Source organism: Colletotrichum navitas (assembly GCF_030913465.1).
Source record: "Colletotrichum navitas strain CBS 125086 chromosome Unknown LY79scaffold_12, whole genome shotgun sequence".
NCBI classification, from domain to species: Eukaryota; Fungi; Ascomycota; class Sordariomycetes; order Glomerellales; family Glomerellaceae; genus Colletotrichum; species Colletotrichum navitas.
Window position 1 is genome coordinate 494,479 of NW_026850558.1, and position 23,687 is coordinate 518,165.

General features: G+C 54.9%; 9 protein-coding genes across 9 annotated transcripts; 6 read left to right on the top strand and 3 right to left on the bottom strand.

Moving 5' to 3' along the window:
* Positions 1–1,462: 1,462 nt before the first annotated feature.
* LY79DRAFT_63725 (uncharacterized protein) lies at positions 1,463–2,406 on the top strand. Its single transcript, XM_060562280.1, has 2 exons — positions 1,463–2,218; positions 2,329–2,406. Exon 1 carries the CDS (start codon positions 1,521–1,523, stop codon positions 2,100–2,102), a length of 582 nt encoding a protein of 193 aa, XP_060417284.1. The 5' UTR covers positions 1,463–1,520; the 3' UTR covers positions 2,103–2,218; positions 2,329–2,406.
* A 1,144-nt stretch (positions 2,407–3,550) lies between these two features.
* Positions 3,551–5,071, top strand: LY79DRAFT_588093 (NDT80/PhoG like DNA-binding family protein; the record flags this gene model as incomplete). Its single annotated transcript, XM_060560867.1, has 1 exon — positions 3,551–5,071. One exon carries the CDS (start codon positions 3,551–3,553, stop codon positions 5,069–5,071), a length of 1,521 nt encoding a protein of 506 aa, XP_060417285.1.
* Positions 5,072–5,766: 695 nt separating this feature from the next.
* LY79DRAFT_63432 (uncharacterized protein) lies at positions 5,767–6,756 on the top strand. The gene has a single exon (XM_060562230.1). The coding sequence runs from the start codon at positions 5,921–5,923 to the stop codon at positions 6,458–6,460; it is 540 nt and encodes a 179-aa protein (XP_060417286.1). The 5' UTR covers positions 5,767–5,920; the 3' UTR covers positions 6,461–6,756.
* Positions 6,757–7,252: 496 nt separating this feature from the next.
* LY79DRAFT_63714 (uncharacterized protein) lies at positions 7,253–8,124 on the bottom strand. The gene has a single exon (XM_060562278.1). The coding sequence runs from the start codon at positions 7,950–7,952 to the stop codon at positions 7,293–7,295; it is 660 nt and encodes a 219-aa protein (XP_060417287.1). The 5' UTR covers positions 7,953–8,124; the 3' UTR covers positions 7,253–7,292.
* A 1,095-nt stretch (positions 8,125–9,219) lies between these two features.
* Positions 9,220–10,043, top strand: LY79DRAFT_544701 (uncharacterized protein). The gene has a single exon (XM_060557130.1). The coding sequence runs from the start codon at positions 9,259–9,261 to the stop codon at positions 9,544–9,546; it is 288 nt and encodes a 95-aa protein (XP_060417288.1). The 5' UTR covers positions 9,220–9,258; the 3' UTR covers positions 9,547–10,043.
* Positions 10,044–12,231: 2,188 nt separating this feature from the next.
* On the bottom strand, positions 12,232–13,857 carry LY79DRAFT_667423 (dihydropteroate synthase; the record flags this gene model as incomplete). The annotated part of the gene is made up of 3 exons (XM_060563371.1): positions 12,232–13,198; positions 13,270–13,454; positions 13,573–13,857. The coding sequence occupies 3 exons, from the start codon at positions 13,855–13,857 to the stop codon at positions 12,232–12,234; spliced, it is 1,437 nt and encodes a 478-aa protein (XP_060417289.1).
* Positions 13,858–14,747: 890 nt separating this feature from the next.
* Positions 14,748–16,748, top strand: LY79DRAFT_544722 (2-nitropropane dioxygenase). Its single transcript, XM_060557131.1, has 3 exons — positions 14,748–15,115; positions 15,224–15,485; positions 15,572–16,748. The coding sequence occupies exons 1-3, from the start codon at positions 15,103–15,105 to the stop codon at positions 16,413–16,415; spliced, it is 1,119 nt and encodes a 372-aa protein (XP_060417290.1). The 5' UTR covers positions 14,748–15,102; the 3' UTR covers positions 16,416–16,748.
* A 193-nt stretch (positions 16,749–16,941) lies between these two features.
* Positions 16,942–19,173, bottom strand: LY79DRAFT_544724 (uncharacterized protein). Its single transcript, XM_060557132.1, has 5 exons — positions 18,944–19,173; positions 18,735–18,870; positions 18,498–18,681; positions 17,738–18,447; positions 16,942–17,678 (listed from the first exon to the last, which is right to left on the bottom strand). Exons 1-5 carry the CDS (start codon positions 19,013–19,015, stop codon positions 17,341–17,343), a joined length of 1,440 nt encoding a protein of 479 aa, XP_060417291.1. The 5' UTR covers positions 19,016–19,173; the 3' UTR covers positions 16,942–17,340.
* Positions 19,174–19,444: 271 nt separating this feature from the next.
* LY79DRAFT_588097 (TIM21-domain-containing protein) lies at positions 19,445–20,311 on the top strand (the record flags this gene model as incomplete). Its single annotated transcript, XM_060560868.1, has 4 exons — positions 19,445–19,720; positions 19,783–19,967; positions 20,018–20,072; positions 20,123–20,311. The coding sequence occupies 4 exons, from the start codon at positions 19,445–19,447 to the stop codon at positions 20,309–20,311; spliced, it is 705 nt and encodes a 234-aa protein (XP_060417292.1).
* Positions 20,312–23,687: the final 3,376 nt, after the last annotated feature.

Here is a 23,687-nt window from a genome sequence, read left to right on the forward strand (position 1 = left end):
CCACCACGACCATGGGGCTTATCGTGCGGCGTGGTACGCGCGGATCAATGGCGGCGTCTCCAAGGCGGTTGAGCATGCCGGCGTTATGGGTGACGATGAACGAGCTTGTCTCCATCAGACGGTCACATACAGGCGAAAGTCGGTCCCATTGCTGACGGCAGAATCACGTCGCTTAGGTTGGGCAGGATAAAGAGCTGCAAGCAACTCCTTGGCATGACAGGGGCACTTTTGGAGAGTCAAGCGCCGGTGAGTGTCGAGAGCCCCATACCTTCCCCTCCCCCTTCCTCTGGTCAAGGTTGCAGTTGTTGGGAAGAGGCAGAAGAGGAGAAGAAGAAAAGAAGGATGAAGAAAAGTGACAGCTTCTGGGGGCGGCATGGTGGGATGAGAGGAAAAAGAGAGATAACGGAAAAGAAAAGATTTGGGGCATTTGCTAACATGGGCGTGTGTTGTGGGCAAAAAAGAGGATCGAGGAGTTGGGGCGTCCGGACCGTTGCTCCAGTGCCAGCACCAGCACCAGCACCAGTGCAAGCATCAGCACCCGATCACCGCCCCTCTACTACGGCGCGACACCCCTCGCCGCCGGAGACGACCGTCGTATGAATCCTCAACAGCTGGCCAAGGTACCGTACCCCCCTTAGATTCACTCCCCTTCCGTAATCTTGTGTCTCTCTCTCTCTCTCTCTCTCTCTCTCTCTCTCTCTCTCTCTCTCTCTCTCTCTCCGTTTCTGTGCCTTGCCTTGCCTTACCTTGCCTGATTACTCTCTCCCCTGCAATACTACTACCACTACTATTACTCAATCGACGCTTTCTTTTCCCTCTGCCTTCCCTCGTTGTCCACCCCCCCCCCCCCCCCCCCCCCCTTCCCCTCCATTCAACTCCTGCAATTGCATCGCGAGGCTGTGTCGGACCAACAAGACGACTCCAATCGCGACTGTTGCTGTAGCCGTCGCCGTTGCTGCAACAAACCAAACAATGGACCATTCAGTCGTCATTCAGTCTGTCTGATAGATGCACTTGAGCGGGCGCCCCGCTCTTCTCGTCGGTCGGAGGTCTCGGTCTGCATCTGCACGTTGCATCGGTAGCGCGGTGCAGCATATAAACAACTACCGTCGTTGAGAGAGAGTCTGCGCCTGCCGATTCCAAGGCGTGGGAGAAGAAGAGAACAAAAGGCACGAAACCAAACAACACGCCTCCAACGGGTGGCGTACCTAGACAAGGAAGGGCAGGCGAGTTGAGGGCTAGTCTAGGCCTCGTCCCGGCCCTCTAAGCTTTGCCTGTCCACGTTCCGAGGGACTGATAGACAAGGTAACGGGCCGAGTGAAGCTTCGAGAGAAGGGGGGAAAAAAAGGTACGTATGCAACTCGACGCTAATTGCTTTTTATTTTTATTTTTCATGTTCACCTTTTGCACATTCATCAGCGGCAGCTCCGTGTTCTTTCTGTCTCACTCCCCCCCCCCCCCCCCCCCCCCCTTCTCTTCCTGCCTATCTCAAATCACTGGCTTCTTCCCCTTGGAATTGCATGCCAGCAGAAGGAAAGGCCGTCAGAATCGGTGCGTCCCTCGTGGAACAGCTCTGGACGGGAGTTCAAGAGGAAAATGCATCTACGCATCTGGCAGATGATTTCACACTTCTGGCATGTCTTTGTTTCATTTCTTGGAAGACCTTGGTCCTCCTTGAAGCCTGGCGAGATGAGGAATACAAGACCAGGAGACACCCAATTCCACACCAGTGTCGTGTTCCCGGCACCCCAAGCAGCGCTTCCAGGCATGAGACGTCTCTCACGCTCCCGCACTCGCTTCCGGGGTGGACGCGAGACGTGTATTGGGTGTGGGATAAGGAGAGAGAGAGAGGGGGGGGGGGGGGGGGACAAGGGGGATGGAGGGAGAGAGAGAGTGTGTGTGTGTGTATGCTTGGCCGGTTTACACTGCACGACTTGTCATCTCTCGTCCTTCTACCAGCTCACTTGCCTGCCTGCAAAGTCATGCACGCAAGAAAGTACACTGTGGTGTCTGGTAGTATTGGATTGTGTACCTTGTCTCTCCCATGTTGCCTCCTCCCTTTACCTACCTCCCCCCCCCCCCCCCCGGTCATCTGCTCTTGACACTGCTGCTGTCGATGCTGCTGGTGCCGGTGCTGATTGATGCTCCTGCTGCTGTCGCCGCCGCCGCCGCAGCAACTCCTCATCGGTCGGGCTCAACAAGACCCAGGCCCAGATCGGTCAACAACCACCCCCTCTTTCTTCTATCTTCTCCTCTAGTTGTCATTCACGCATATTGCCTCCCCATTAAAGATGCTATTCCTTGGTTCTTTCTGCTAACTTCCCGTAGTCGTTGCGCCGCTTTTCACTCGTCTGTCGCTTGTCTGGGCATGCTCTCGCCTGAGGCAGATTGAACACACGCCCCTTTGCAACAGCTATAGCTTCCTGGACGCAGCAACGGCACAGCCTCGAGTTCATTTTGCAAATCCTCATCCTCATCCTCATTTCCCCCATTTGTTTCTCTGGTGGGAGCCATGATCTGACTAGTGCCGCCGTGCAAACAGGAGTTCGAACCATCCACGGGATATGACTACCTCGACATACACGCTTCTAGCAATGACATGCGGTACGTAAAAATTATGTTGGTCTTAATGGCCGACGGGGGATCGATGTATTATTGTTTCTGTTGTTTCATCCCCCGCCCCCTTCCCCTGCCAGGGCTGCAGTGTGTTATTCTACTCGACTGTGCACCCCCTCCCAAAGTGTCGAGATACCTGCTGCTGTCCTGGGCAAAACCCCCAAACCCAACCGTTTAGCAAGTGCAACTCTACAAGCTTTGTGGAGAGACAGACCTTCTCGACTCGGCACGCTCTGTTCTGATCGGTGACCCAGCCTGCCGGGGTGGTATGCCTCGAGCACGGGAAATGCCCAAGTCGAAGCGAGAGGTCTAATCTTTGCAGCGGCATCAAGAAAGACGGACAGGTGTGTGGGTAACTGCCTTTTGGCAGCCATCGTCCAACTAGAAATCCGCGGGCGTCCCCGCCTATCGCCGATGGACGGTGGTGTGTCATCGCATTTCCTGATCCTGTATCGGCTGGCCGTTGTGCAACACACTGCTGGCAGTAGGACGAACTGGTAGCACTGACACTGTGTCTCGCATGTGGACGCGGTACAGCAGTTGTCGTGCCAGGCTTCCAACCCTCTGCTTTGTACACAGCTTTCAAATTCGGAGGGGGCCGTTCGGGCTGACGGGAAACGTTAGATACGAACACAACACCAATGCTTCTCTGTCGACGATCGAAGGCCCTTCGCAACAGCCGACGCTCTTAAACCTGTTCAATCCACCTATAACCAACGCAACTCCGTACTCCGCTGACGGCAACTTCTATCACCCAAACGCCCCTCACGTCTTTCCCAGCCTGGACGTCAGGCCTCGCCTGGGCTCAAAGTAGGTTGCACACTATCCCCATCTCCCCCCTCCCCCTTTTGTTTTCTTTTTTTTTTCCCTCCCCTTCTTATATACTGGCAAGTACAAGACATGGTTTTGTCCTCTCTCTCGTCAAAGATGGACCATGATCGAGTTCACACACTTACCTGACAGCAGCACCTCTTCGGCGGGCATGGCACATGCCCATCGCTCCACAGCATTACCACATCCTGGCACACACATCACCGCTCGAGATCAGTATTCCCCGGCGACGCCATCCTACAGGAGGGTGTCGGAGCACCAGCCTAGATCTCCATCCTACCCAACCGCTCTACGACACCATCCCATATCTCCGACTTCCAGCCCTATCACCGGCTTCAACGCACCCGCTTCCTTGAGAATGGATCCCGGCCATTACACCTCGTCTCCCTCCCGGACACAGACGAGTGTCCCTCCGCTGAGCCCCATCACAAACCTCGGCATCCTCCAATACACGGATGGCATGCAGGTCAAGGTCGACATCCACGGCAACATCGACAAGGGCTTCTTCCAGTCTGACGGCGATTGGACGTGTTATAGGAGGAACTACTTCTCCTGCATTTGCTCGTTCGGACTGACTCCACATTATCCCGGCCAGGTTTTGCAGTTCACTCAGCAGGGCTCAACGCAGCCGTACTCGGTCTTGGGCTTTGCCATGTCTATCTCGGCCGTCGTCGCGGAGAACGACTCCCATACGATCGAACTAGTCCAGCATACGCCCAAGAGGGACAAGGGCCCGATCGAGAAGCCTGGGAAGGTGCGCCTTCACCCGAAGCATCCTCACATGTCGCATCCTATGGGCCTGTACCATAGCGACTCTGGGCTTGGAGGTCCGTCGAGGATCGGGTTCCCAGACAGCGGGGGCTATGGTGGGCAGCAGGGCGGCGACCCGTATCAGACGGAACATACTTTCGAGCGCATCCAGTTCAAGCAGGCGACAGCGAACAACGGAAAGAGACGGGCTGCACAGCAGTACTACCACCTGCTTATCGAGCTTTGGGCGGACATCGGGTCGCAGGGCCCGGACAACTTCGTACGGATCGCGTACCGGAAGTCGGCCAAGATGATTGTGCGCGGCCGCTCTCCGGGCCATTACCAGAGCGAGAGGCGTGCAAGCACCAGCAGCGGACCAGGGGGGTCAGGTGGTAGCTTCACGGGGTACCCAACCAATTCGATCATCGGATCCGACTTCGGGGCCGCGGGTTCTATGGTTGGCGGTGGCTACACGCCAGGGTTCGATGCCCGCGGGAACACTCATTACGGGTCGACTCGCCACCACCCCGATCTGGAGCACATGCTATCTCCCGAAGATGCGAAAGCCATCGAGACTACGAAGGACTACCAGTATTACCCCGGCGCCATGTACGACGGAACTGATTCGAGAGGGGTGGACATGTTCGACCACCATCGACACGGACAGGACAACATGGTACCACACGTCGGTTCAAACTACGATCCACTCCACGATAGAGTCAAGCGCGACCCCGAGATACTGCCAAGCATTTTCCAGCCCGGAACGCTCATGTCGACTCAAAGATGCGGCCCCTTCGAAGCCAAACCGACGTCCAGTGGCTACTACCCGGCCATGGCCCCGCAGTCCGGAGTCAACGTCACGAATATGACGTGAGCCCAGACGCGAAACACTTGTACAGACCCCGGGGTCGCTACGACGAATCACAATCTGGGACGAGACAAGCACCACGGCAGCATGCACTACACTTGGGAAGGACGCGGGCAGAATTCACGATCTGCCAACTGTCGCCCTTCCTGTGGGCAGTCTTATTCCGGGTTCTTTCCCGAGGACATATCAGAAATTGGGCATAGAACTTGACTACGAGATCTTAGCGTATGGGGGGGGGGGGGGGGGGGAACACGCGCATCAGTGTCACGATACCAGTCCATGCCCGAACATGACTGACTGTGTGTGGAGAAGACGGGTAAATACAAACCACAAAAAAAAAAAAAAGAAGGAAAAAAAAAAGCCTTGGCGGAACAAAATCAGGGATCAACGGCGAACCGGCGCGTGGACAAAAGGAGACGGGATAACGTCGTGGCTTTGGAATATGAGGGGAACAGAAGGGAAGTCGGTCCAGTATATCTGACATGGACGCATCATGGGACGGAAAAGTTTGGAAGAAAACAACACACGCATGTCGGCCAGGGGCCATCACTGGGTACGGTGAATGACAGGCATTGATTGCTAGGGATACCCGCCACGCACTTCCTCGGCCTTCTGGTTTCTTGTCTCTTGTTCGGATTTTCTGTTTGTCTTTTTTTCCTTTGATTATTATCCCATTGTTTGTTGGGGCCTCTCCCTACATTGTTCGCTTCGATGGCCATGCGGTGTTTGTTTCTTGTAATAACCCGAGGATACGGAACGTTCGCTTCAACAAAGATAGCCTATTAGTATTGGTCTTATCACTTATGGGAGATACCAGGCAACTCGAGAGGTGGGACAGGGAGTAGGAGTTGCGAGATGGGAAATCGGCCGGTCAAAAGACCCAAGCACATGCGCACAGAGAGAAAGACGGAAAGTGGAAGGGGAGCTAGGAAAAACATGACGGAGGGGGGGCTGAAATGGGCGCTGCCACGTTGGAGGGCCAAGTACTCCGTACTGGGGAAGCAGTGGCAAATATGCCGGTGTCAGGTTGTTGTTTTTTTATTTTATTTTATCTTATTCTTTTATGTTTTTATTTCAAAAATCTACCAAAGTTACAAACCCCTGGCACTTCCCAACAACAACAACAACAACAACAACAACATTCTGGCCTCCACGGGGCATGGATTTGGACACACGCTTGACCTCCTCCTCCCCCGCTCCATTTCCCCCCACCCCCACGCACGATCACCGCAACAGCCCCATTCCGGTCCCCATGACCGGCCCATGTTTGCTTACTTGTTTGTCTGTCTGTCTGTCTGTAATTCAGAGCAAGGGTCGAAAGGTCACGGGCTCCACTGGGCGCTAGACACCCTCAACAGAGAGAGTGATGGAGGAAAGCCAACGACGGCTACGTAGTATGGCTGGGACGCTACGATGTGAACTTGGAAAAGTAAAATAGACAGGGGGGGCGGGCAGGGGTAGATTCGAGAAGGGCGCTACCCTTGTCCTGTGGAGCCTTTACAATGCAGGCAACAAAAGAGAAACACAGAGAGACACACTCAGAGAGAGAGAGAGAGAGAGAGAGAGAGAGAGAGAGAGAGAGAGAGAGAGAGAGAGATAGTGGCTAGCCCCCCTTTGTGCCATGTAAACAAACCACTTCCGGCAGGCTTGGCCTAGGAATCCCTATCTCTCCTGTTGGATGAGTGGAGGCGGCCTCAGATTGGGCGAGGACGGTGGGCAAGGCTAGCGAGAGATTTCGGCACCGATCTAGAGTCCGCTAGCGGGCGGTGTGACATCGAGGGAAGGTCTGGGGTTGGGCTCCACAGGGGCGGGTGTGAGCGGTCGGGGCTCATGGGCAACCTGGGCTTGATATTTCCTCTTTTCTCTCTTTTGCTTTTTCAAAGAGGGAGAGGAGGGGGGCTCTCTTTTCCTCCCTTTTCCTCTCTTAGGTGTCTAGCACGAGGCCATGCATCGAGACACGGCTTGTAGATATACAAGGCACGGCACATGGGCATACAACTAAATGACGGGAGAGGAAAGGGGACGGGGAGGGATGGAAAAAAGAGGGGAGGGTGGGAGGGCTTTGTCAGTTTTCGTATCACGGGAAACGGTTACTACATGATTCCCGCCGATATGGTACTATACGAACCTTGTCGGAACACAGCATGAACAGACGGGAAGGGGATAGGGGTAGGGTGGGGAGGGGTGGAAGAAAAAGAGGATGCAAGAGGAGGGAGACATGTATTCTTCAGAGGCGAGTTTTGCGCGGTGCGGCGCAGGATGGCCAAAGGGTGCAAGGGGGGGGGGTGAAGGTCCTTTGCGTCTCGCATAGATTGCAGAAACCAAATGCACTTATAAGGTCGACAGCCGAATGAGAGGTAAGTTTCCATTGTGGCTGGAGAGAGTGTGTGTGAACAGGGTGTGTTCTGAAGGGGGGGTTGGGCCTGGCTGATGAGCTGTAACTAGCCGTTGGAAGAAGAAGAAGAGGAGAGAGGGAGGGAAGGGAGAGGGGGATGTGTAGCTGAAGATGCTGACCCAGAGACAGGGGGGGAGCAACAGTGAGGGAGAGGGCTGCCTCTCGGATAGCTGTCGTGTGGCAGAGAGAGCACAGCTCATAGTTGGAGTCGCACAACGTCGGCGGTCCTGATGATGTACCCTGTGATGAGGTTTTGTGTGTGGCGGGTTTGGGAAAAGGGGAGGAGGGGGTTGTCGGATGGCAACCGGTTGGTTCTCGGCTCCGTGTGAATAGTTGTGCAATGTTCCCGGCTGTTCGGTTCGCCGAACTGCCCCTTGGCTTGGTGATACTAACCTTGGGATCGTGCCGTGTATTGATAACTCGTGTTGTTGTGGTTGTGTGTGTCTTTTGGTTCATTTGAGGTGCGTTCTCCTCCAAAGGGAAAGGTAGCATGAATTGCCTCGCTAGGTAAACAAACCCCTGAACAGAAGAGGAAGAAAGAAAGAAAAAAAAGGAAAGAAAAAAGGCAAATGCCAAGGCGGCCGGAGCTATTGAACAGACTCGGTGAGAAAGAATTCGAAAGTGTGAAATGCATGTCTTGGATTTTCAGCGCCTTTTTATTTGCCCCCCCTCCCCCCGTCTCTCTCCGCCCCCGTCCCTCGCCCACCTCTCGCAGCTCTATTCGGTCGAGATCCCTGGGGTGACCGTCAAGATCTCGTCACTGGCTACTGAGCGTCATGTAAGTGCCGGGTCGCCATGTAGGTCGAGTTTAAGCTGGCTCCACCACCCTGGCTGATGTCCAATTAAGGTTTCCGAGTGACAGTCCGGGAAGAGGAGGGAGAAATTTTGCTCGGACGTGTGTTTTAGGCTCGAGCCTAGCGGAGACAACGGGATGGTTTTTTTCTTCTTCTTCTTCTTCTCTCGTTTGTTTTTCTATTGGCGAGGAGAAAGAGGGAGGGGGGGATGCCTACTAGGTAGGTAGAAAAGCGCGACTGGGCGGGGGAATAAGAAAACATATGGGAAGCGGAAAGCCGTTTTGACGGTGGGGCCGCCCAGGCCTTGACTATTCATTCGTCATAGACTTTGTCTCTCTCTGTCGGCTGAGGAAGACGCGCTAATTGTGCCAGCGGCGAAGAGGGAAAATGCAGCTCAATTCCGCCAAGATAGTTTGGGAGAAGACAGATGTATCACAGGAGCCAGTTCTATAGCGCGTCGAATCTGTTCAAGACAGACAGGGTCTCCTGCCGCGCGTTGAGCCACTGGCGGAGCTGCACACACGTCTAGGAATCAGCAGCGACCCTTGCATTGTGAGACGGTGATGGGATCGGCTTCCTAGGTTGGGCTGGGTTGGTCGGGCAATCAATCAATCAATCAATCAATAGGCAGGCGATCAACGGTGCCAGGTTCAGAAACAAAGTGACCATCGAGCGGACGGGCAATTGACTTGCAGACGACGACGAAAAGAGAATAATGGACGGTGGACGGTGGACGGTGGACGGCGGACGATGATCCGACTGAGAGGCGTCGGCGATGCAGGCCAGGGCTGCAGTGCAGACGAGGGGGGGGTGTAGGATATCCACCACCTACTGGGGGGTGGATGGACAGGGGGCGGAGAGGATGCACAGTGCGCCGCCGCCGTTGGTCACGACGCTTCACCGAGACGGGCGGAACGGAGAGAGACGGGCGGGATGTGGGCCTATTAACGCCGAATGTGTGTGTGTGTGTGTGTGTGTGTGTGTGTGATCGTCCGATCGATGCAATGCTGCTGCCTTTCCTTTCTGCCCTGGGCAGAGAATCCCTCTCGGATCTTGACCTCACCCCATCGCTCTTTGCCCACCATCTATCTGTCTTCCTCGCTCTGGCCGGTTTTCGACTGCCTACACTACATCCTCCATCCCTCTGGACCCTTCCAAGTGTCACCGCTTCCGTCCCCCCCCTGGTCCGGCCAGGACATCCCTTGCTTCACCAAGCCCCAACTGAACGGCACGCGCCGAGGGGACGCCCTGTCCTGAGACCCTTCACCGAGAGGCACTGCCGTCTTACATAGTAACGCAGTGTCGCTCGCCGACCATGGCACTCCGGGAAAACACCACAAGGTGTAGTGATCGGCAGGTATCCCGCCAATGCCCCTCCCCTCCCCGGAGAAGGGCTGTCTCTCGTCAGCATCAGCCCCCCCCTCCCCTTCCTCAAGTCTCAAGAGCCGTGTTGAAGTGACACAAAGAAATCTCCCTCACTCAGCCTTGCTGGCCGCTCAGGATCCTCCCGTCTCACCCCTCCGCCCTCCCTTCTCGGCACACCACCCTTGCTCGCCTTCTGGGGGACATGCGGTCGAGCTGATGGTCCACGCTTCGGCCTTTGCCATATGAAAACCATCCCCTAATGACCACATCATCGTCTCGTCACCTGCCGGCAAACACAGCGCCGTATTGCAAGGTCGCACACCAGTTATTACTCTCTTCGTCGCCACTCCGTCAGCCGAGCATGTCGGCTACTGAGATATCTCGAGCCGATGGCTCCCCACCCGGCGACGAGACCCCCCCCCCCCCCCCCCCCCCAGCCAAGCCATATGAAACCGTCCGCTATTTCGTGCTAGGGGATCGGTCGCGCTACCGCCTCCTCTCCCGCTCCCTTCTTCGTCCCCGCTGTCGTTGTCTTCGGCTCACTTCCAAGGGCTGGGTAGCCGGGCTGACAGGGCTGGCCGCGTGTCGCTGTCAGACTTCCAGGCGCGACTCCCGCGCGTCGTCCTCCCAAACAAGCCGCAAGTCACGCCACAGTCAGCCCCGTCAGAGCCTGTTCCCTGCTGCAGAGTCAGATGACTTGACGGTTATCTAGTGCTGAGCTGCTAGGCATCATTGGGTAGGGGCCGGACCTGACGATATCTTCGTTATTCCGCCGGTCCACTGCAGCGGGCATTTGCGGCGTGTGTCGTGAATAACTCTGCATGCTTGCCTTCCCGCCCATCCTTATCATGGGCTGGTCCGAGATGGTGCGTTTCGTTGGAGTGAGCACTAGCTCGGCAATGTAACGTTTTGCTGTGGCTAGAGTGACGGTGGCGCGGGCCAGCGCTGCCGCGCAGCACCTTTTCACTGATTTCCGATCAGGCCGCCAACGATTGCAGTCAAACGTTGTATCGATGGGCTGGATACCAGTGCCGTACGCCTGTTCCGCGATGTTGAAACACTTTCCCCCTTTCTTTTTGTTTCATAGCCTGTCCCATCGACTAAATAAGCACATCTCACCCACCGAACGCAAGTGGAATGTAGTATTGTGATGACATACATCATGGCGCTATTTGTAACGACTGGGACTAGAGAACGTGACGAGAACATATCTGCTTCCAGTTTTCAAGCCGTAGTGCAGGAATATACCGGCCAGGGCCGGCACGTGCCAGGTTTCCGAGCTCCAGCAACACTGCACGCTAGGGTGCCCACGGATGGTTCTAGCCATGGGCATAGACAGCTCAAGGTTTTTCGATCCGTTATATCTCAATGTTTGGGTCCACGGTTTGGCATTGAGGCCTCCGACGTCTCTCGGTGGCCGTTGGTTTCCCTGAGGCGTTAATCATGGCGCAAAGCTTCTTTCTAGATCGCAAGCCAGAAACCGTCTGGGCAGACCTGCATCACTCCTCGTCTTCTAGATTTCCGCCGTACTAGCTGGCCGTGATCATTAAAAATGCCATACTCCTCCGAGGGACTGCCGCCGAAACCAGAGATACCAGCCTTGAGCTCCAACCTTGAGCACTATTCTGATATCATTTAGCCCCTAAAATACCGTACCTCGATGAATGGATTCTGAGCCTGTCGCAATCTACAGAATCTGTGACGCGAGCTTGGCTCGTATCCAGCTTGATACCTGAAGCTTGTCGCATTCGTTGACAAGGAGACACTATATTCCGTATACAGTAGAACGATATCAGCCATTCATCGCGGTTGGCTCTTTAACTAATCCATCTAGTTCTTCGCCCGAAAGGAGGTCGAATTCCTCTTTCTCATAGCACAAGCCGATCCGATCTTCGACCATGACCCTTCATGGCCACCTACACAGAACAGAGGTCATTTATTCGCAACTCTTACTGAAGGAGGAGAAAAACAGCTTATCTACCCACATGCTTTACTTTCCCTCCGAATAGATGCCATTTGCTCGACCAATGACAACAAAATAGGCCCAACTCATGTGCCACTTTGTAACTCCCTTATCCTTCACCATCAAGGTGTTGACCACAAGTAACCAGCCAGATGGCTCGAATCGGCGTTAATTGATGCCTGATTGAGGCTGGAAGAAACCGAACCCGTAGTGAAATTGACGGTCGAGCTCATTTGGCCATGCACTAGGCACAGCCTCGCAGACCCCTTTCACCATCTTCCAACAGGATCGCCGCCACAAGACACGGTCACCTCCGCACTCACAGAGACTCCTGTGCAAGTCTCCCCTTGGGCTCGGCTGTGTTTCCCTCCAAAACTGTGGATGCATTGCGAGAGCAAAGAACAATTGCAAAGCAACTTGCCTTTAGGGCGACATGCCTCAAGTGACACACTTTCCTTCCAGAATCCTGATGCTCATGGTGTGCTTCGGCTTCACGGTACCGGACTGTTCGAAAGAATCGAGAAGACGACCCGGGTCTATTGAGACTTTTATTGCAATCGCCAGCTCTGCAAACCAGTCCCGGAAAATCATCGCTAATGCGTGTGTGTTGTTACAAGTTCCTGCTTTTCATCCGCTGCCCCGAATCCGCTTAATACCTGTAGATAGCATCTGCCATCTTGACAATTTGACACATCTCAACGGCGTCGTGGACTCTCACAATATCAGCTCCGCCCTGGACAGCCGAGACAACAGTCGCCGCCGTGCCCCAGATACGCTCCTGTGGCTTCGATACGCCCGTGACCTTGCCTACGAAACTCTTCCTGCTGGAACCAATCAGCCAGGGGAAGCCTTCCAGGCCCGGCCAGGAGCGAAGCTCATCCATATGACGCAGGATCTCAAGGTTCTGAGCCCCCGTCTTGGCGAAGCCCAGTCCCGGATCGAGGATGATGCGCCAGCGACGCACGCCCGCCGCCTCCGCCTCGGCGACGCGGTCGAGCAGCTCACGAGCAATGGTGGGGATCAGACCGTCGGGATAATCCGTCAGGGAGTTCATGGTGGCGGGCGTGCCGCGCATGTGCATGAGGCAGACGGTGCGGTTGCTGCGGGCCATGGCGCGGAACATGTCAGGGTCAAGCTGGCCGGCCGAGACGTCGTTGATGATGTCCGCGCCGGCGGCAACGGCGGCCTCGGCCACGGAGGCGCGGTAGGTGTCGATGCTGATGGCGATGTGGGCAAGCTCCGGAAGGCCGCGGACGAGCTTGATGACCGGAAGAACGCGGGCAAGTTCTTCGTCCGCGGGGACCTCGGGGCGACCGGGGGCGGTGGAGCAGCCGCCGATGTCGACAATGGTGACGCCAGCCGCGGCGAAGGATTTGAGGGTCGCGACGAGGTTTTGAGGGTTGTGGACGCCGCCGTCGGAGAAGGAGTCTGGGGTGGCGTTCACAATGGCCATGACATGGGTTTGACGGTTAGGGGAAAGGGAGGCCAGCGGGGGTTGAGAGGAGGAGATGGGGGTCAGCGAGGAGAGGGGTGCTGCCGATCGGGGCAGCTCGTTGAGGTAATCCAAAGTGAGTTTCCACGGGTTGGAGGCGTAGAGAGGCTTCTCCGGGATAAGTCTGTCGAGTGTTAGCGGATGGTCGCGAGAGAAGGATGAGAGACGTGCTCGGCCAGGGGTCGGAGGACAAACTCCCTCTCAGGGATGCCAACGTGAGGGACAGTCAGGCGAGCATGCTCGACTTTCTCGTCGCCATACAGGAGGAGGTCGAGATCAATATTACGCGGACCCTTGTCAATGATCTTCCGACGACCCATTGTACGCTCAATGTCCTGGAGCTCATCAAGAAGAGCCAAGGGCTCGAGTTCGGTCTCGACCTGCATCATTCGATCAGCCAAAGCTCAACCGACCGAGTTCGCATGGCGCTTGACAATCACAAAATGGGCATGAGAGGGAGGGAGTGCGAGTCTCTCGTGAGGCCAAGGAACCACTGACCTCGCAGACGCCATTGACGAATCTATCCTGCTCTAGAACATACATGGGCTCCGTCTCCCACAGGCTGCTGGTGCGCTTCACCTTGATGCCGCGACGGTCCATTTCGGCACAGGCCTGCTCGATCCAGGCAACACGGTCGCCGAGGTTGCTGCCGAAAGCGACGTATGCGGTCCTCGGACCCTTGGAGCGGGCGGTGGCGCCGTCGCGGGTGCCGCCGCCGCATCCACCGCCGCCGCCGCTGCAGGCACACCCGCATGCCGACCGAGTCTGGCCGGGGGCGGTCATGATCGGCGACGGCGCCAGGCGGGTTGTGGTGGTAGGACGGGAAGGGGGAAAGCGGCCGAGGGCGGCGGGACTGAGAGCGGACGAACTACTGCTGCAGCAGTGCGTGGACAGGGAGGTTGTGCAGGAAGCTGATGCTGCTCTCGTCGTGGCCTGGTTCCGGACAAGTCGCGGTATTAAGGCACGGCGGCGCGCATTGCTGCTCCGCGCTAGGGCACACACTCGTGAAGAAAAGGGAAAAGGGTGGCGGATGGGGATCGGGGGTTTCATCATGAGAAAGTCGACAATGCGCCGCGTGCGCCCACACGCCCCAATATGAGTTTGTCGTTGAGGGTCGCTGAGGGGAGAGAGAATCTTGTTTGGCAGCCAATGAGGTTTCGGCGCGGTGGTACTCTCCGGTCCGGCAATGAATGCTTAGGTAACTGGGCCAGGGTGAGGGACGTGGGAGAGATGCGCGTAAAGTGAGTGGATGCGGCGCGCGACGGGTCAATATTCTCTCTCCATCCTTGCCCACGGTCCGGACATGCTGTCAGGGTCTGGACTGCTGCACTGTTGTTAAGGTGTCGTTTATAATGAGTTTGGAGCTACCTGAACCATGAAATGATTCGAGCAATACGTACGAGGTCATACCCAACCGCTCTGGCACGGATATCACCGGTTATGTGACTCGGGGCCCGTAGCATATGATCCGCTTATCGTTAATTATGTTGGATTTGTATATCGAGCCCGAACAAAAGAAAATAAAAAAGACCCTTACGACAAACGTTTGAGAGAACAAAACTCCTCACAAATCTGCATCCTGAAGATGGCGGATCCGGATGCGGTGATGAATCACTAAAGATGCGTAAACGATTTATGCTTTTGTTAGTAATTTGTGAAGATACATACTGTATGTCCCGCTTCTCGCTTTGTTCTGGGCCTGGTCCTCGGCATCTTTCCCCAGATCCACCCCACTGGGCCTCGGCGCCTTGCCTGAAATAGCTTAGGCGCACAGGTCACAGGCGAACCTCGGTCCAGCAGGGGGCGCATGGCAACGCTACTCCGCCCCTTCTTCCCCAGAAACCATGCTTCCTTTGATGCCGCCAGAACCCTTTAAACCAGATCCCTTCTCCCCTCCCGAAAACCTTCCGTTCCTCTTCCTCCGTTCGTCCACAAAACCCTGAGTCTATACCCAGATTTCCCGTACCGCTTCGCCATATCAATATACCCAAACCTCCAAGCGTCAGCCCATACAGTAAATCAGGCACAATGGCATCTCCTCGTAAGTCCAGTCGCACCACTTCCCACTCCGCTGTCACATGCGAGTCGAGTCGTGACACTGGTCGCGAGAAAGAAATCGTAAGCTGACACGTTTCCGCCGCGACGACAGAGCAGATTCGCACTCCCATCACCGATCTTTTCAAGATCAAGCACCCGATTCTCCTTGCCGGCATGAACGTCGCCGCCGGTCCCAGGCTGGCCGCTGCCGTCACCAACGCCGGCGGTCTTGGTGTCATTGGTGGTGTCGGCTACACGCCGGACATGCTGAGGGAGCAGATTGCCGAGCTCAAGGAGTACCTCGACGACAAGAACGCCCCCTTCGGTGTCGATCTGCTCCTCCCTCAAGTCGGCGGCAGCGCCCGCAAGACCAAGTAAGCTTACCTCTTCCTTTTTAGGATAAGATGGCGCACATGTCGCATCTCTTGATTTTACCGAGGCTAACCACCTGCTTCCCCAGCTACGATTACACCAAGGGCAAGCTCAACGAGCTCGTTGACATTATTATTGAGTCTGGCGCCAAGCTGTTCGTTTCCGCCGTCGGTGTCCCCCCCAAGCAGGTTGTCGACAAGCTGCACTCTGCCGGCATCGTCTACATGAACATGATTGGTCACCCCAAGCATGTCCAGAAGTGCCTCGATCTCGGCGTTGACATCATTTGCGCTCAGGGTGGTGAGGGTGGTGGTCACACTGGTGACGTTCCCACCACTGTTCTCATCCCCGCTGTTGTCGACCTTTGCAAGAACCACCGCAGCCCTCTCCTCAATGGCCCTGTTCAGGTTATCGCCGCTGGTGGTATTCACAACGGCCAGCTCCTGGCCGCCGCGCTGATGATGGGCGCCGGTGCTGTCTGGGTTGGTACCCGCTTCATTCTCACTGACGAAGCCGGCGCCCCCGAGGCGCACAAGGAGGCCGTCCGCACCGCTGGCCACGACGACAACATCAAGACTCTTATCTTCACCGGCCGTCCCCTGCGTGTCCGAAAGAACCCTTACATTGAGAACTGGGAGAATGAGCGCCAGCAGGAGATCAAGGAGCTCACTGCCAAGGGTATCATCCCTTACGAGGCTGACCTCGAGAAGCTCATGAACTCTGGTGACAGCGAGGGCGGCGGCAGCGACGTAGATAACAACGCTTCCGAGGTTGACATTGACGACGCGCTCGACCAGTTCCGCCCCTTCCTCATGGGCAAGGCTGCCGCTGTCTGCAACGAGAAGAAGCCCGCGAAAGCCGTCGTCGACGAGTTTGTCAACGACGCCGTTGCATGGCTGCAGAAGGGCAACAAGATGATTGCCAAGCTGTAAATCGGTAAAAGCCTCATGTTTCTATTTATGAGTCGGTCGCATCTTGGGCGGCGTCAGGGCATGTCCGGGTCTGGCGCCCACCGAGGGTCTGGAGTTATGACGCTCAAGTTTTGTATATATCAATGACGATCTAGGATGGATGACTGCTAGCATATCATGAATCATTTACATATATTTCTCCCCCCTTGCTTGTCAATCAGACTCCCACATCTGTGCTTCAATCAATTTTTTTTTAGACATGAGCAAATGCGGTCGGTCAGACGGCGATGCTAACGGGTGCCTCGGTCCGTGGGTTGTTGTCATCGCAGTCTTTTGCGCTCAAGTCTCTCGGGCTTAATTATCAACTTTAGTCGTGAACTCGCTCGAGGAAACTCTGTGGACATGTATGTGTCCTTGCAGTTATGGGAAGTGGATGCTTCACATGCTTTGCTGCTGTGCCAACTGTAGCCGCCAGAAGGCAACTCCAAGTATCAAATACACCAAGCCATCAGGGTCACCACACACCAGCCCGCCCATCCATACATAGTGCGGCGATGATAGCGAAGCTTAAATCTATTCATTCATGTTTGTGTATTAAAACTAACCAAGTAGCAGTTTCATCACCCCCCTTCGCCTGCTCTGTACGCTTCATGTACTGGGATGCATCAAACAAAAGCCCCCAGCATGCGTCCTTTTCCCCTACCTGCCAGACCCGAGACTCACTTGACAGTCCGTACGTGTTGTGGCACCCGTGGTATCGTTTCTCGCATCCGCATGACAATTTGCAACATTCCGATTCTTTTCCTCACTAGCCCCGTATAGGACCCCAAGGACTGCCCTCTGCAATGACGGGGTATGGGCGCATCTCTTGAAAATCGGTGGCAAAGTGAGAGGGGGGAAGCAACATCCTTCTCGTTATTGCAACTTCCTTGTCACTGTCATCCGCTCAGCTTCCGAGGTAAGCGCGGATGGCACCCTGCAGCTTCTGGCTAGCCTCGCCTGCCAACTGAGTAAGGTTCTCGAGATCGTCACCAGCCGTGATGCCGAATCTGCGAATGAAGTCTTTGGCCGCGCCCTCGAGGTCGCCATACTCCTCCGCGGGCTCATCCTCGGGACGGCCGAAGTATGCGTTGGACGAGATTGAAGTAGCACCCTCGAAACCTTGCAAACGCGTCTTCGCCTCAGACTGGACGCTGGGGTCAAACGAACCCTTGCCGAAGAACTCGTCGGAGGAAATGCCCTTCTGGGCACCGAACTTGCTGCGAGCATAGTTCTCGCTGTCATCTGCCATGTTGTTAGTCGCGCGTGCTTCAAGTCATGGTGAAGTCGAGTGAGTTCCCTACCCTCAGCCTTGGCCTTGATGGGACCAACGGAGCCGAAGCCACCGGCAGCGGCCTTCTTGGGTGCTGCGGCACCCTTAGGCCCACCAACCTGACCGAAGCCCAGCCTGGCAACACCCATGCCCAAACGCTCCACTTCAGCGTTGGACTTCTGGCGGGTGTGGCTGGAGGACCCATAGCCGCCCTGGGGGCTGGTAGGGGTAGGAGCCGCGATAGGGTCCGCCTTGCTAGAAACCTTCTTCTCTTCCTCGGCCTCGGGATCATAGCCCAGCTTCGCGATGCGCTCGGCCTCCTCCTTGGCCTTCTTCTCGGCTTCATCGAAGTCGATGGCGTCGCTTGCGACCTTCTTGACACCAAGCTTGGGCGCCTTCTTGGCACCAAGAATATTGGCCTTTCGGGGCGCACCGGTGGTGGCCGTCTTGCGAAGGGCGGCGGAGGTGGTTACACGGCTGGCAGTGGGTTTGTTGTCGGCCTCAGACTTGGACAAAGGAGAGGCAGACCGAGAGATGTCCTTGCCGGCACCGTTGTTGGCGTTGAGGAAGGGAGAAGGGGTTCGGCCGACGGTCGGAGGGGTCGCTGTGCGAGATATAGGAGGGCTGGGTTTCTTGATGGAGGGTTTGTCCCAAGATGAGAAGAAATCATCGTCGGGCTCTCCAGCAGGGGTTGAAGTGTCGGCATCGGCGGTGTCGTTGATAACAACCTCGCCGGGGTACCTGAGCAATCAGCTGGTCGCTCATGTGATGAATATATTGTTCTTACGTACTCTTGAGCATCTCTTGCTGCGCGGCGCTTCAACTCGTCCTTATACTTGGTCGCAACGTTGGATTGGTACTTGGTCTTGGGGTCCTTGCTGTTGAGAGCGGCAGTTCCTCCGTTCTGCTGGAAGAACTTGGTTGCCGACTCGTTGCCGCCCACCTTCATCATGCGGAGCTGATCCCATTGCCACTCTATCGCAGGGGTTAGTTTAGGGGAAGGGAGAGCATTGCGGTCGGATACATACGGTCGAGATTGGTGGATCGGACGAAGGAGATATGGACACCCAGATTTCGGTGGTTGGACGAGCAATCAAGACAGAGGTAGATGCCAAAGGGAACTGATGTCCAAGTCGGGTACTTGGCGCCACAGTCGAAGCAGATCTGCCGTGCGCAATTTCGTCAGCAGTGTACTGCAGTCGAAGTCCTGGAAAGAGGGCGGGATTGTTGGGCATACCTTGTTCGCAGGCTTGGTCTTCAACTTCTCAAAGATCTTCAGCGACTGCTGCTTGGAAGCGAGTGCAGCCATGGTGACGGTGCGTGCAACAGATCAGCTGTGGGTTTTGTTGTCCTGAAGTCGAAAGCGCAACCGCTACCGAGTTGTAGGTTGGAAGGGCGAGGAGGAGGTGCGAATTGCGGGTATATGTGGATGCGCCAGAGCGATGCAATGCAGGGAGCGGAGATAATTGAATTTCGTGTCCAAAAGTTCAGGAGGCGTCGCCGCCCTTCGGTGAAGTGGCATGTATAGAGAGCGCTAGTCCTGATCCGGCTAGTTTTGCTTCCCCACAGTGGACTGGCAGATCGGATTCTGCCAAGGGCGGTCAAGAGGCTTTTGCAGAGCTCACCTGGCCCAGCCAAGCTAGGTAGTATACGAAAGCTCCAGCATTTGACTGCCCGAGCTCTTCCACGACCGCTCACCTAGCTACTGCGGTTGTACGATGGCCGACGCCAAACCGCCATGATGAAGATGAATACACGTGCGATCGCAATTCGTGCACCTACGGGATTGGGCCTTGGGCCTCGACTACAACCTTTGCTACTACTTCAGAGGGGCTATGCGACACAGACTGGTCTGGGAACAACGTCTGCGCCTGGGTCGAAACGGAAAACAGTCACGCCCTTCAACGATAACGGATCGGTCCCTTGGTCTCAACTTTCAACGGGAGAAAAGGCGGCTAGGGCGACGCAACAGAGCTTCAACTTCGGGTTGATTCTGGCCGGTCTGGCAGTGACGGCAAGTCATACAACCTTTTACCCCGCGGCAAGCCTCAACTAACGCTTGGTGCGACGGAACAGGGCGGCGTGGTTTATGTCTTGTGGTCTGATGTGTTCTCCCCGGACAGCAAGGTCGCCCATTTCAACCGCGTTGTCGACAGGATTAGGAGTGATCCGAAATGCATTGAGATGCTCGGAGACCCAAAGAAGATTTCGGCGCATGGGGAGGAGACAAATAACAAGTGGCGGCGGGCTCGGCCGATTGCGTACGCCCCTAAGATCGGGAAGACCGTTTGCAAATAGCTAACTGAAACAGCTCAACAATCAACACCGATTCGAGAGGACACGAGCATCTGCTGATGCACTTTTATGTATGTAACCCGGGGTATTCCAGCTTCACCTCCCACTAAGATTGTCTTAGGTCGAAGGCCCCCTCAATAAGGGCGTCGTCTACCTGCACATGATTAAAACGCCAAGCTCCGGCGAGTTTGAGTACAAATACCTTTACGTCGATGTAAGAGGGCAACAGAGATACTACCTGGAGAACGCGGATACTGCGACAGGCTCCGGGAAAAGGGGGGTCAGGTTCCTCGGTATCAATTGGGGCTGATTGTATGATAAATCTGACGGTTTGATAATGGACATGGCCGAGAGGCATTCTCCCCATGCTGTAAGATAACAAAGTCTACGTTGGTGGTTGGGGGATAAAGATGTGTAGTGTTTGGTTCAGGGGTAGCAACCCATCTTCAAGTTTAATGTTATCTCCCAGACACGACTGGGCCCAACCTATCGCAGGAACGCCTGCTCTGGAGGCTGCCGTCTAGTCCTGGGTGTACCAGCTCGAGTTTGCATCCCAATCTCCTAGGCAACCTATGCTTACCACAGTTCTTCAAAACAAAACCCACTGACGACACCGAATACGAAAATATTCAAATACGTGCTTCGAGATAGTTGACCAGTGAGTTCCAGCCTTGGACATCTACCTCTCGTTTACTCCCTGTATGTTTTCCAATGACTAACATCTGCTCGCGAATCTACAGCATATCTCGTCCTCTGTTGATTTGATGATTCGAACAAAGATTCGGGAGAGGACATTACAGCAGGGGTGGGTGCGTGGTACACAACCCCAGCCAGATCATATCTGTATTGCCCAAACCACCGCTTTCCTTCTTGAGTTCGGATATTGTGAGTGATAAACGTTACATTGACAAAGTTACCAAGCGCAGTTGTCTCAATCGCGGCTGGCCTTGTTAGGTTGTTCGTGTCGTTGGGAAGCCACACGGCAGGGTGAGAGGAGACTCGGGACAGAGGAACCACTCCAGTGTATGGAAGAATCAAGCCATGATTTCTGGCTGCCTGGTTTTGCCTTCCAATCGCTTAAGTTGTTCTCAGAGTCAGCGTAGGGAAATGTGCCACAGACCAAGCCGTTCTTGCAGGATATAGATTTGTCATGAAATATGTCGATATGTAAGCTCAGGATGACTAGAAAAAATCAGTTACAATTTTTGAATTCTGGTAAGATACGATGATTTTCCAACAAATGACTATCCATCGATGCATTAAACCTTTATGACCGATGATCGATCTGACCCAAGCAGTGGTCATGGAAGAACGAAGCGTTATTCTTGCGCAGAATCCCTGGGGTTCTTTAGAAGCAGATTGTTGGACTCTCTCATTTCGTACCTACCGTTTCGAAAAGGAAGGCCATCGCCAACTCTGCTACGTTGGATTTACATATGAATGCTTTTAGATAATACCATGGGCAGAGTAAGCAGGTTCAGAGGAGGCAATGACCCCAGGATAGAGACTTGGACCAAGCCCTTGTTTTCAGCCATCCCCGAGTTTTTGCATTGGTATTTGAGCTCTGTGTGACCTGCACATGAAACTCTTGGAGTTGACAGGCTGCATGATGCCACCTAGCGCCATGAGCTTTTAGATTGGCTGTCTATGTCGGGAACTCAGAGCGGCGTAGAAAGAATCCGAAGCCAAGACAAGTATGAAGAGCATGTATAGAAACCAACAATTTCCAATTTTTGTTGGGGTTTTACGTCAAAACGATAAACCGGGATGATATCTTGTTTCGGTTCATCAAGTAGTGTTTCGTAGATAAGCCAGCAATAAACGCTGCGTTGGAACAGTGAGAACAATTGGGCTGTAGTATCCCTCAGATATTCGAATGAAGCAGCCACAGCGAGGAAAAGTTGACAAGCAAGCCGATATATATGCGGATTTCTGTGTCGTACAAGTCAGGTCTTCGTCCACTGTTACGGGCTGCAAGTGTCACCACCCCTACTGCTCGCCTCATGGTCAGCCCACCACAATCCCCAGTTGTTTCTCAACCTGAGCCTCAGATATAGAATACGCGCAGACGAAGAAATCAACAAGTGAATTCGTAACTTCTTCTCACTACCTATCTATCTTAGATCCGGCCCGATATCCACGGTCGAACCAAACCTCTTTGGTGATTCCTGGCTCATGCAGCAGCTGGCTTCGGGAGGTATGCCGCAGTGCTCACGCCGGACCAAGGCGACTAACATTATGGTCAAAGCTCACCGTCTTTTTTTTCTTTTTTTTATAAAAAAAAAAAACCAGTTTCAAGGGATCCACAGGCCTGGAGGATTCGGTCCGAGATAAAATCAGCGCTACTGCCAACTGTAGCCTTCTACATATGGGAGTTATCGCTGCTGAAAGATACCAGTACCTTGGCTACGTTGTTCACGAGAGCCGCCTGTTTAGTAGCGCTTGCTGGGCCGGGATGCAGTTGATATCGATGTTTATGCAGTATATCCGAGTCATCCGAAAAGACGTTTAGGCTCACTAAATGCAACGTCATTCACACTGAAGGATAACTCTACACAGGGCATCGGAAAGCCAGAATATAGGTTTACACTAACATGTCTTTTCAGTACTCTCGGTTTTCGAATTCCGTCACATGTAAGTATCCCACTCACCAAGAGTGCTAACCGGCGTGTAGATGAACCCTTCCTTCGGCCCGAAAACCCCGCAACACAGCCTTTGTCACACCGGGAGGCATACAATGACCCCCGCGGGAACATGTAACGGGTTACGGGACGTAGGCCCTGGGAGATCCAAGATCGCGGAGAGGCTGCAGATGCGGCTCCTGGCCGACACGCCAGTGGGCACTGCGGTGGTGTTGTGATGCAGAAGGGCTGGGGAGGTCATCGACGGGAGCATGCGGGGAAAACTGGGGGAGTGTACATGAGAGATGGGACGAACGCCTGTTGAGAGGGTGTGATGGCGTATCCCTCGTCAACTAGACACGCCGAGACAACACATTGAGGCGTCTGGGCCCGGCTGAACCAAAACGGCAGTGCAGGCGACCATTTGGGGAAACGGCATGTATCCAAAAGGAACGGATGCAGTTTCGGGCAACTCCAGCTGTTTTGTTTGTTGCGGCCAACTCGCACCCTCACCCGGCTTATGAGCCGAGTGGTGGTAAGTTTGCTACCGCAAAAGGTTTCACAACGGGGCAATGTCCCAGGCAGTCAGCCGCCGGCCGGGCTGGGCGGGACAGATATCATGCCGGGCGCTCTCGATTGATTAGTCGTTTTATCGAGAGCGCGCTCGTACGATGTAAGCTCCAATTACCATCATAGTCGTGCACATCAAGGTGCCCAAGGAAGCAGGTGCTAAATGCACACGGAGGCGCCGACGGTGAGCAGGGCTTCCGATTGAGGCGGCAAAGGTGTAGGGATAAAGGTACTGATGCAGGGGGCTTTCACGAGCTTTCCAGGCACGGAATCCAAACAGAGGAGGTAACTTGTAAGTAAGATCAGACTCAGGGGAGGAGTCGCGCGTTTCGCAAGCCTGACCAGAGTCGGCGCACTCGGTGATATGCCGCAGGGGGGGGGGGGTTGTTTTGTCAAGTTAGATAACAAGAACAGCCGAGAAGACTGTGAGAATCTAGGTTGATTCAGGCCAGACAGAGGCAGCACCGAGCAGGCGTGAGGGAGAAAGTGTGGAGT